General features: G+C 46.6%; 1 protein-coding gene across 1 annotated transcript; it reads right to left on the bottom strand.

Moving 5' to 3' along the window:
- Nucleotides 1-1,480: 1,480 nt before the first annotated feature.
- APOBEC2 (apolipoprotein B mRNA editing enzyme catalytic subunit 2) lies at nt 1,481-11,951 on the bottom strand. The gene is made up of 3 exons (XM_010973695.3): nt 11,682-11,951; nt 4,296-4,859; nt 1,481-1,892 (listed from the first exon to the last, which is right to left on the bottom strand). Exons 1-2 carry the CDS (start codon nt 11,810-11,812, stop codon nt 4,316-4,318), a joined length of 675 nt encoding a protein of 224 aa, XP_010971997.2. The 5' UTR covers nt 11,813-11,951; the 3' UTR covers nt 1,481-1,892; nt 4,296-4,315.
- Nucleotides 11,952-11,963: the final 12 nt, after the last annotated feature.

Raw genomic sequence — 11,963 nt, 5'->3', positions numbered from 1 at the left:
TTCTGATGTGTAGCCAGCTGGGATCAGAAACAGTAACTATTAGTCCCCTTTTCTGAGCTAGGAGAGCAGTGCTTTGTCCACTCTTGATTTCATGGTGGAAGAATAAAGTTCATGGATTCAGCCAGTGGTTCAGTATCAGAGGTATGGGGGAAATGAGTGGAGTATTTTTTTTCCCCTTACTGAGGTGGTAAGAGTTCAAACAGCCAGACCTATTGATTTTTCTCCCTAGAGTGGATTCTGGGTCTGTCATAGGACTTGCTGCTTCCCCAAGTGTAAAAGAACTGGATTTGAAAAAAGGGGGGGGGGGCTTATTGAAACACTAGGAAAGCACTGGTTAATTACAATCTTTGTACTTTAGACTTGTGTTCTTATCACATTTCAGCCTGATACGAGGCAGCAGTTTCAAAAAGTATTTCACTTCTTTTGTATCTCTATGTGTAACAGATGAGTTCTCCACACGGTTGGGGTAGGGGCAGTGCAAGGGGCAAGTTCACTGTCAAACTTTTAAGACAGGCTTTTCTTCCATCTTTGTTTCTGTCCACATACACACAGTAAAATTGAAGGGGAAAAAAAGAGAGAGAATATCTACACAGAACTGGAAATGAGAGTGGGGTGATAAGAAATTTAAAGTATCTTGCGTAACAATGCAAGTAACTCTTAACACTGGGTCAAAACATTGGCTTTCTAGGCTGCCTCCACATTTAACGGGTTTCAGGTTAATTTTTTTCATGGAGTGTGAGCCTCACTCATGTTTCTTTTTTGTGGTTTTGTGGAGGTGTGGGTGTAAGTGGAATTCAGCAGGGATCTGATAAAGTGCTTTGTCACTTGCAGCTAGTCTTGGGGTCAAATTCCGATGACTTATCGCACTTGAAGCCTGGGGAAAGGAGACATGGCCTGATAATAAGAATGAACACATTATTCCTGGAAACTAGTTAGAGTTTGGCAAACACCCAGAAATTCTCATGTGAAATTCTGTTTAACATAGGACTCAAACAAACCTTTTAGGAAATGAGACTTTTGGCATCAGTCTGCCATCATCATCAAGAACCACATGCTGACTAATCTTAACTGTATCCGAACATTGAAACCCTCCTACTTCTCACCCTGTCTTCTTTAATCCAGAGGCTAACTGCTTATGAATTGGCATTTAGGATGTTTATCTACCTTATAAACAGATTTTCTGTGCCTTTTGTTTCATTCTCTGCTGTATTCCTGGTCTTCAGAGGAGGGAAAAGACACTCATTTACAAGTAATCACAGAAGAAAATATTTTATGAGAGTCAAGACCAATGTGTGAAGTCCGCGTGGGAGAGTTCGTATTCCCTGTGTTGCCTAGCCAAGTCCTTGTTTAAGCCTCCCTCCCAGTTTATAGAATGTCATGGCTTGGTTCAGAGCCTCGGACATCCCTATTTCTGGGACTTGCTCACTGTCCATAGTAACTTCTAAACGTCCAAGTTCTTTAAAAAACCTGGTCACAGAAAGACCACACCACCTCTTTTATTAATGTTGCTGTTTTTCTTTCTTAAAAAAAACTCAACAAAATGCATTTCTGGACATATTTCAAAGATCTGTGCAGACCTGGGGTCTCAGGCCCTTTGCTGTAAGCAGCCCAACTGAGGGACTAATGAGGACCTTCAACCCACAGATGCCTGGTGCCCATATATGGTTGTCACTTCTCTCCTTGCAGCTCACTTTCCTCTTTCCCAAGAACAGCCTTAGAGGGAGAGGCACGGCTTAAATGATTAACAGCAAAAGTGTATTTTGAGTCCTTGGAGGGCCTTGTGCAGTAGGATTGATTGTCGAATGTTGTCCAGCTCCAAGTGGTGTTAGGAAGTCAGGCATGTCCCAGATGGCCATACGTGTCACTGCTCTCTCTTGGTGGCAGCAGGCAGCCTTAGTGAAAAAACAAAAAGCATGTTACTGAGAGCCCTGCTGGCCCCAAACAATGAGGAGTTTTCTCTTTGAGCAAGGGTTTCTGTGTGCCTTCCCCAACAAGTGCCTGAATTTCTCCTCCACAGTCTCCTGTGATTTCTGGTTTATTCAGGATTGAGTTTGGTTTATTCATCTTTTGGTGTGCTTCACACAAAGAAAGCTCCAGAAGAGATCTACTTTCACTCGGTTCTCTTGAGTTAAATATATGGTTAAATCCTCTTCTGTCGTTTTTTAAAAAGATAGAATAAATATGAGACAAATTTTCTTTAACAAATGTCCGTTTCTTAGGAGTATTTTAATTAAGCAGAGTTCTTTGGGGCTTTTAGATTACAACTTGATTTCATGCCTTTTTTTTTTAAGCTTTGTACGTTTTTAACCTTTCCCTTCAGGATCACGAGGTACTCAAGTAGAATACAGGGAAGCATGTTAATGGGTCCAGATAATACGGTTATGTATGCTAATGGAAGGAGGCTTACAATGTGGAACATGTACAATAATGTTTTATTTAAAAATAATTTGACTTAGGAATGGACTTTTCCCTCAGACTGATTTATCTATTTTACTTCTGTTTAGATTAGCGTAATATACAATCTCAATTATCCAAAATTAAAAGCTCTTTTAATCCCCCTTTAAATGCTTAATTTTTATAGCAGATTTAGCTATTTAATTATTTGACTTAATGGAAAACACACACACATCTCTGAAGTCTTGCCAGTTTGGCAGCTGGAAGAAGTGGCCCGTGACTCTGAAAGTCTTCTTTCAGAGTTCTGAATGTTTAAGAAGGAAGTATATCCGTTAAAATTAAGCTATCATTCTGCAGAATCTATGTAGGGTGTCTCATTACAGTGATAGTCCCTACACTAATAAAATCTTTAAGGAATTTAAAAGTTAATTTTGTGTTTTCAGAGGTCACCCCTAGAAATCTGTTTTTATTAATACTCACCACCACTCAGAGTGGTGTCTCATTTTATGTGAGCAAAGTACTAAGTGGCATTATCCAACCATAGTCTCACTGATTTCAGTTCCTGGGTCCTGCTTTTTGTAGGAAATGGCTGAAAATTGTGTCTTCATGGGTTGGCGAGTGCTCAGCTGGATAATTACCAGGCACCCTGTGTGCATATCTATCAGCAAACACCTGCCAACATCAAGCTCTGGAACATTGATATTTCCAGAACATGTCCATGAAGTGACATCATTTCTTTAGAGTATTAAGAGTGAAAGACACCAAAAAAATTTTTTTTTGCATCTTCATGGAAGCATGCTGCTTTCATGTTTTATTAATATGCGAGTTGTTCCAGAATGAAAGTTGCATAAGAGGTGAAGACCCTTTCTCTGTACAGGAAAATTTTGATCAGTAACTCAGGTCTTGTAAAGGGACTTAGTCATAGCAGTTCTGTGGGAGCAAACTAGATCAGACCAACTTCAAAAGGAGATAGTAAAGGATCCTTCACCCTCTTTCCTGAGAGTAGTCGGCCCGTTTCTCTGACAGTCTGATTTACCCTCAGCAAGAGGCCAAATTGGCCTTAATTGTGTCCTAATTTGCTTAAACAGTTCATCTTTACTTCCAGTTCTCCTATCCCATCTTCTGTCTCTAAGAGGCTACTTCTGAGCTGCTGCCTAATTTGCAGACATCTTTTTATCCCTTTAAACATTCCTTTGTAGAAGAACTAGTTACTGTGTTATCTCCATTCCTGCATTCAGCATTTTTCTCCGAGTTCTGCTGAGGTCTTCTTAACTTAAGAGAAGTGTTCTTGCATTGTACATTCACACAGGAATTATTGGTCTCCCTCAAAGTGGAACTATTTGCTTGAAAACATGAAAGCTTCTTTGGTCCCCCAAAAGTTGATTACAGATCCATTTGGGGACTTTGGAAAGTATGAAAAATAAAAAAAGAAAATACCCCTGAAGGAATGAAAAATTGCATTAGAGAAAAATGGAATGGTAAGGTTGCAAATGGGGGTAGGGAAGACATCTAGAAGGTGTATATGGACATGGGGACATGCTTAGGGGGTTGAAATATCTTCTCTGCTGTTGAATAACAGGTCCTTGCACCATCTAAATCTCATTACAGAAGTCATTCTACCTCATCAAAGCTTCTGGGTTGTTGTCACCCTTGAGCATTCCAAGTGATGGTTCGATACAAAAGTCAGTTTGATAGAAAAGGGTAGGAGAGAAAAGGATTTAGGGAGAGGAATTTAGAGGAAAGAGAAAAGAAGGCAGGATATTCTAAAAATGTTTTTGCACCTAACCAAAAGCAGAGAAATGAAATTCTTTCAAAGGAAAATCAAACAAACCACTCACACTGCCTGACCTCAAGCTTTAACCCAGGTTAACAGTGAAAAGAGTGATGGTGTCATGACTCACGTGAGGCTGAGCCCAGTCGCCTACTTCAGGATGTCCGCCAGTTTCTCCTCGTAGTACAGGAAGTTCTCCTGAATGTCCTCCCAGGGCTCAAAGGCCTTGGATTCGCCCTCTTCTTGCTCCACAAAATTCTGCCAGACGTACTCGAAGTCCTGGGGCTTCATGATGCGCAGCTTGCAGCCTGCCTCCTTCAGCATCCTCAGAGCCGCCTGGATCTCGGGCTCCTCCCACATGAAGAGCCGCCCCACCAGGATGAGCAGGCGCAGGTTCTTGGTCTTGTTGAGGGTTTTGATGATGCGGTCAGCGCAGGCCGCGCAGGGGCTGGAGGACACGTACCAGGTGACGATGTACCGCAGTGCGGGGTCGAAGGTTGGCATGATGGTGTTGAAGAAGGCTTCCTCCGCGTGGGCCGCGGCGTGCTCGTCCTCTAGGTATCCCCGTGTTGCCTGCACTTGGCCTCCCTTGCTCTGCGCTTCCACCACGTAGCAGAGGAAGGTCTTGTTCCGCCCGGAGCTGTACTCCACATTCCGGAACTGAAACTTAAAGAAATTGACTGGCAGCCGCTCCCTGTGGGTCAGGGAGACAAAGGCACAGGGAAGGAGAGAGAACGATGAATTCTTGCTCTAGGACTAGCCTAGTGTAGGTAGCTCTCCAAAATCAGTACCTTGGAGACACATTCACTCTTACTATTAAGACAGGCCTTGCCTACACTAACAGCAGTGACAGAAAGGCACAAAAGAATCCAAAAGTGTTTGTCTAAAGGAGAAGAGAGAATTTGGGGTGAGGTGTGCACCCTGGACACCCTATTAGGATGGGTCCCCGAACACTCCGCCATCATTCCCAGCACACAGCACACTCCCACATTTCTGAATCAGTGACTCTTTACTCTGGCTGTACATTAGAATCCCCTTGAGGACTCTACAAATGTCCGTGCCAGGGCCCCACACCAAACCAGTGAAATCAGAACATCTGAAGGGGGCCAGGCATCAGCATTTTAAAACTCGCCACATGATTCTAGTATGTGGCCAGGTGTGAGAAGCGGTGTTCAAATAGTGATTGTGCAAAGCGGCAAATGTGAAAATGCTCAAGACAGAGCAAGACAAAGATGTTGCAGAAGGTTTCATGCTTTCATTTCTCCTGCTCGTCGCTCATGTATACTGCTTCTTAGGCATGGGATGGCCTAAACCTTGCAGTCCCAGGCTCTCCTGATGACTTTCTCAGGTCTGTCTTTTCCCTCAGGTGAAAGGGTTGTCACATAAGTGACCAAGAATGTTTATCTTTGAGGCCAGACTACCTAAGGATACCTTCAAAGGAGTTAGCGTGTGTATAGTACTGAGTCGTTTCAAAATCATAAAAGACTTGGCCTCTCTTCTCCAGACACTTATTACCTAGCAGCTACATTCTGGCTGGACAGAGAAGATGTAAATAAGACAGCTGAGAACAGTTGTAGACTACTAAAAATAAAGATGTAGAGTGCAGGACACATGATGGAGGCTCTTGAAAGTTTAGCCTTGATTCAGGAGGCAGTAGAGAATTGTTACAGGTTCCTGAGTAAAGAAGGGTATAATGAAGGTCCACGGCAGAGTGCTGTGATGGCTTTAGGCAGACAGAGTGAAGCTGGGGAAAGCCTGAAATTTAGGCTTTTCCCTTGGTGTCCTAGGACACCAGACTTGGTAATGAATATATCCAGTGGCTTTAAGGGGAGATGGACGATTAGGAAATGAAAGCAGTAGAAAAAGGCCAGGTGTTTTGAAAAATTTAGTAGTAATAAGAAGGTGAGAAAAAAGGAGAGAGGCTAGAGAGAGCATCAGAGCTGAACACTGTTTTTCTCCTTATGAGTATGTGCTTGTTTTTCTAAAATAAGGAAGATTTGTGCCAAGTTTCAAGGCCAAAGAGAATGAAGAGGCTATGACGGGAGAGATTGAAAAGGTCAGAAGGAGAGGCTGAATGTTTTCTTTTAAAAATGTAATCATCCCTGTGGTTGCCCCAGAAGGTGCCCTATGGTAACCAGTAACTGTGCTCTTGCTTCCTTACACCCCTTCCCTTCCCCCGGGGAGGTCACCCAACTCTTTGGGCTGCAGGGGGATCCCTGGTATCCCAGGGCCTTGGCTTCTTAGGGATAAGCAGCAGGTGCCAAAGCGCTGAGTAAACTTGAGCTGTTTCCCTGCAGTCCTCCCCTCCCCCATCACCAGATTTTCCTCTACCCAGGTTCCTGTGTCCCTTGCTGTCAGATTAAGGTTCCACTGTGGAGATGGATGTGTTTGGGGACCCAGCCCTGGGATTCCTTCAGGGACTATATTTAGCTCTCTAAGTCCCTCTGTCCCTGGTTGGATGTGTTTATTGTTTACTTAACATTTGGGGAGAATGGCTGGCCTGATGAGTACCCTCTCCTATTTTGATCCCTGCAGGGAATTCACACTGAGCTCTCTCCACTTAAACTCACCTCACCAGACCACTTGAGAGCTCTGGCCAGTTGCTAAATGATATCTTTACTTCCTGGACTGTTTTTTTTCCCCCACTATGGAGACACACAGAGCTTATTTACCCTTCTTGCTGAAAGCCTTTTTTGCTCTTCAAGGCCTTTTGCCAGACCACGCCCCTCCTTGGGCGTGCTCAGAGGCTGAGCTTGCTTGGCTTTGCGGTGGGATCCTTGGTCTTCTAGGAGCATAAAGGTTGAATGAGGCCCTCTGGGGCTCCCACAGACTGAAACAGCCAGGCCCTGGAGGGGCACCAGGAGAACAGGGGTGGTAGAGGTCTGAAATTTCTCCGGAGAGCTAGACAGCGTGGCCATCTTAGGTGATATTGTAGAATCACAAAATATGTCAACGCTATTATGCCCACTAGTGGAAGGAAGGAAATAGTGACAGTGATCTTGTAGATAATCACAAACATATTTTATTTTTCTGGTGGCATGGTATGCCTGAGTACTATGGTTACTTACAGCCCTTTACACTCAACCCCAGAAGATATTTTACTGCTAAAGTGGTGTGTGGGTGTGTGTTGGAGTGGTGGGTAGGAGAGAGATGCTGTTGGTAGTCTTCATCTGGACTCAGTCACCTCTTCAGGCACAGAAACCACCAGCATGATTCCTACCCGCTCCCAAGCACCTCTTTAAGCACCACTTCCTCATACTTTCTGCAAACATTCACACTTCATCTGCTTAGACCCAGGTTTCTGGGCATTGCAGTTCTCTAGGCAGGAAACCGAGAGTCCTCATGGTGGGGACGATGGCCAGCTTGATGGAGAAAGGATGTGAGTTGATGTAATCTATATATTTTTCTCACTTTCACGTTGAAAAGCATTTGCATTTCTTAAGCATAAATCTAGACAGTGAAAGGAAGCAACGTGGAGGGCAGTGAAAACTACTTGGAGATTAAACATTTGCTACAAAATAATCCATAGAGTGGAAAATCTACTCACAGGTAATTGAGTGTTGACTTGTTTCCGCTTTGCTCACTGAGACCTTTTGTGACCTGCTCGAAAGGGGCAGAATTGCCAGTTTCGGTTTCCTTTTCCGTTTGTCAGACTACTTTTCAAAGTGGATGCTGAGGAGTGGGCATAGAAGGAGTGGAGAGAAGCAGAGAGTTCTAACAGCCTGACTTGCTAGAGCTAAGGAGGGTTTTGATGGGCTACTGGCTCCTGATTGGCGGTTCTGGATGCGATTCTGCCTGTGGCAAGCCCCGAGGCCACCCTGTTTCCCTGGGAATTACCATCTGTGCATGTGAGATTTGACCTTCCCCCAACCCTCAGTGGAGGCCAGGGTGGCCAGAGTCAGTGGCACAAACCTTCTCAGCACCCTTGAATCTAGTGAGCATTAAGAATGGTGTCAGAGGCCCCTCACTCCTTGCGCAGCCCTTCCTCTCTGAACCCTCACTGTTCCTCACGTGGGTGGAGTAAACTACTGGTGGCTAAAGAAGTGGTTGAAAGGAGAGTCACTGCCTGTGCGATTCATCTCTGTTCCAGAATAACCCCTTTGATAGCAGGTTCAGCTTTATGTAAAATCACACACAACATAACTAGAGAGAAAGACACAGCAAGGGGTGCTGCCAGGCAGAGCTGCAGTCACTCATCACTGGGATGGAGAGATGGAGAGATAGCCTCTTCCGGTGCTCCAGAGCTTCCCTAAAGCATGCTGAGTTCAGAGGCAGGTGCGAACCAGTGGAATTCTCCTCTAAGCCTAGCGCTGCCGGATCTTCATATATCCTGAACTTCTCTCCTCGAGAAGCCCTCCCCCAATTAATTCCTTCTTCAAGTGCCTGGCAGAGAGCCTACCACACACTAGGTTCTCAATTAGTTGTTCACTTATTTATTCAACAAATATTTGTTTAGTATCAGTTAAGAGCTGGGTACTATTCTTGGTGCTGTTCTCCAGGGAGAAAGCAGCTAAAAGGCAGAGTCCCTGTCCTCATGGAGGTTAAATACTTGTGGGGGGAACAGGCAGCAAATAAATGACTCCTATTCAGAAAATATTTGTTGCATATGACAAGACTTCTCTTTATGGTTTTTTTCGATGCAGCCTAGTGATTTGGATCGGACAGTCTTGGCGTTCACACCCTACTCCATCTGCTAGCTCTGGGCAAATTATTACTCCCTCTGAGGCTTGGTTTCCTCATCGGAAAGATAGGTTGAGTAATCCAACCTCTCAGATTTTGAACAATGGTTGACACTTGAGAAATTAAACCTAGAACTGATGGGTGATGCCTTCTCTGGACCCCGAATCTTACCCCTCAAGCACTCCTAAACCTGATCCCTCCTCTGCTCTCCCGTTCATGTTCAGAGGGTTCTCTCTTTCAGTGGTGTGCTGGTTTAACACCCAGCTTGCTGAAAGGAAGGAAGGAAGGAAGAGAGAGAGAGAGAGAGAAAGAAAGAAAAAAAGGAAGGAAGAAAGGAAAGGAAGGAAGAAGGAAGGAAAAAGAAAGAAAGAAAGGAAGGAAGGAAAGAAAGAACCCTGATTTCTAACGTTTGCTGATTTCTGTAAACACCCCCATTGTGGAGATTTCAAGAAAGCAGCATAAAGTCACTGAACACAGTTGGTAAGAAATGCACCCAAACAACTCAGCCAACTTGAGCGGGCCTGGGCACACCACAGTTATAGACCTTTCTCGAGCAATTTCCACCCCATTATTTTTAGTGTTCTGAGGTCTGCTTTCTATCCCGACTGCCCTGTTCAAACCAGAATCACAACAAGCAGACATCTCTCTCCTTATTCCTCACCTAAGACTGTTTCCTGAAAAGCCACCTGCTGTTCTAGTTTGGGGCCAGAATCGTAGGGGCAGTGTTGCTAGACCCACCCCTGTGGGAGTCCTGGCTCTGCTGGCTCTTTTGACGCCAGGGCACCTGGAGAGTGAAGGAGAGGGATGGGGTTCCCTCATCCTGCCCCGGCACAGACACAGCCGCACCTCTGCGCTATTTTAAGCAGTCTGTTTACCCGGAGGGGCCCAGGAGACCAGTCTCCACAGCTGTTGCCTGTGGCCGGGAAGCACTCAGGGCCCCACTTCCCTCTTGAACTGTTCTCAGAGCACTGGCAAGTGGCCCCACTTCTGCCTCTTTTTCTGAGCCTTGGGTCAGGGAAGCCACTGAGCCTCACAACTTTGCAGATGGAGACAGGCGGAGCTCTGTCTCAGAAATCGGGGACCCAGCATGAGTAAGAGACAAGTGGTAAGGACGCTTGGCTAGAGTCAGAAGACCTGCCACTTACTGGTTCTGTGCTCTTGGACCAGTCACTCCATTTCCCTGACTCTCAGTTCCCCATCTGTGGAGTGGGGATGATAGGGCACCCCTCCTCGCCTTGTGCAGTGGCTTGAAGGAGCTCAGGCATGTGAGTGTGCCGGGACTATAAAGCCCCAGACAAGTGGAAGTGACATCAGGGGATTTAATCTTTCAAAACCCACCACCCTGAGACCACAAAGCATGTTCAACTCAACAGACATACTCTTAATTCTGTTCTGGACTTACCCCACCCCTGTGCTGGGAAGATCACAGCACTGCGCAGAGTGGGTGTGCATGTGCCTGTGTGTGTGCGACCAAGGGCAGCAGGGACCAGCATGCTTAGCTCTTAGGAAAAGGATCTCCTTCTATAGAGAGGAGGACATTGGAATCAAGGACTCTCCTGGCCTGGTGGCCCTAGGCCCTCCCTGCGTCTAAATTAATCTGTGTCCCATTGGTCCCTTAATCCTGGGATGAGGGTGACATTACTTGGTTGGGCATGGGCGAATGCAAGTTCAAGGGCTCTTCCCTGAACTCTTGACTCAGGAACTAAGATGCCTTTCCCTCAGGTTCTCTTAGAAACCGGAACATATCTGAGCTGGAAGGGATCTTCGGGATCAACTAGTGTAACTTCCTCATGTTACGAATGAAAAACTGCAGCCAGGGCTAGAAATTCACTTTCCCAGCTTCAAACAGCAAGTCCAAATTGCCTCCCAGGCCTCCTTCTGCCCCTTGAAGGCATCATGCCCCTGTTCTTCCTGAAATTTCTCTTAGTGTAGCCCCTCTTCTGCCTGTGGGCATTGCTGGAGACTCCCAGGAAGGAATCCTCAGGCCCCACATATTCCCTTCTTGTTCTTTGTTTAGGAACTTACCCGAATCTTCTGCTAAAGGGACAGAGAGGGAAAAGGAAAAAGACAGCTTTTTTTCCTTCCTGGAAATGGCCTGATCTGGACAAGACAAGGGGACCCTCTGTGCAGCCCCCGTTTGGAGCCTCGAGACTCTTTGCTCTGGGTCCTGATTCCTCCGGGTTGTGGCTGAGGGCTTTGGAACTCCTCTGCCTGGGAGCTGTGGGGCCTAGCCTGTGCTACCCGGCCTGTAATGTCTCTGCTTCCCTGGGGGCAGGTGTGCATAGTCCCTGGGGAGACTTAGAAAAGATTCAGCAAGGGAGAAAACCTCTTCTCACCCTGGCTTGGGAAAGGATGAATCTATCTTTCCTGTCTTAGGATCTTCTACTCCAGAGAGAAGCTCTAAAGAAAGAGAAACATACAGGTAGAGGAGAGGCCCACTCAGAAGCAGAGAGAGAAGCTGAGGGAAGAGGTACTTTGGGGCCACACTGACACGTGCCAGTGGCATCCGGTGTTCTGACCAAATTCCCTGGAACTATACAACATCTACTCAGAGAGGCAGCTGATGGACGCCCCCAAACCATGAAACCTCAGGGGTGATTTCCTTCTCTGGGCCCTCACCTCCGCGGAGCTCCTCCTACTTCCCCTGTTAGAGGGTCCAAGGTGTCACTTAGAAGCAAGAGAGTTTGCTGCTGGGTCCCCTGCAGCCCCCTCTGCGCACTCTCACACTGCAGGATGGAGACCCTGACCCCTCCGATTATCGTCCTCGGTGCCCCCAACCTGTCCCCAGCCGGTGCTCTTCTAGGGAGGAGAAGCCCAGCCCACACCGGGCTCTCACCCTGTGACGATCTCAAAGGGCGGCAGCTCAATCAGCTCCTTCAGCTTCTCGGGGTCCTCCAGGTTCTCCAGATCCTCACCATTCTGGGAGGCAGGCGCCGCGGCCGCAGCGGCCTCTTCTTTCTGGGCCATGGAGGGGCTGTGGCTCAGGAGTTGCTGAGAGGAAGGGAGGCGGCGGTCTGGGCCAAGGTCTGGCAGCAGAGTCCCAAGCAGCTGTCAGCAGCTAAGTCTGCCTGGAGGGTGACAGGAAGAGGACAGGGCAGGCAGGCGGAGTGCGCTTACC

The sequence above is a fragment of the Camelus bactrianus genome, chromosome 20 (assembly GCF_048773025.1).
Source record: "Camelus bactrianus isolate YW-2024 breed Bactrian camel chromosome 20, ASM4877302v1, whole genome shotgun sequence".
Classification (NCBI taxonomy): domain Eukaryota; kingdom Metazoa; phylum Chordata; class Mammalia; order Artiodactyla; family Camelidae; genus Camelus; species Camelus bactrianus.
This window is presented reverse-complemented; position numbering and strand designations above follow the sequence as displayed.

Excerpts from the sequence above, each read along its gene's own strand:
- APOBEC2 (XM_010973695.3), bottom strand. The coding sequence starts at position 11,812 with ATGGCCCAGAAAGAAGAGGCCGCTGCGGCCGCGGCGCCTGCCTCCCAG. Across the intron at positions 4,860-11,681 it reads CCCTTTGAGATCGTCACAGG|GGAGCGGCTGCCAGTCAATT; the intron begins GTGAGAGCCCGG and ends CCTGACCCACAG.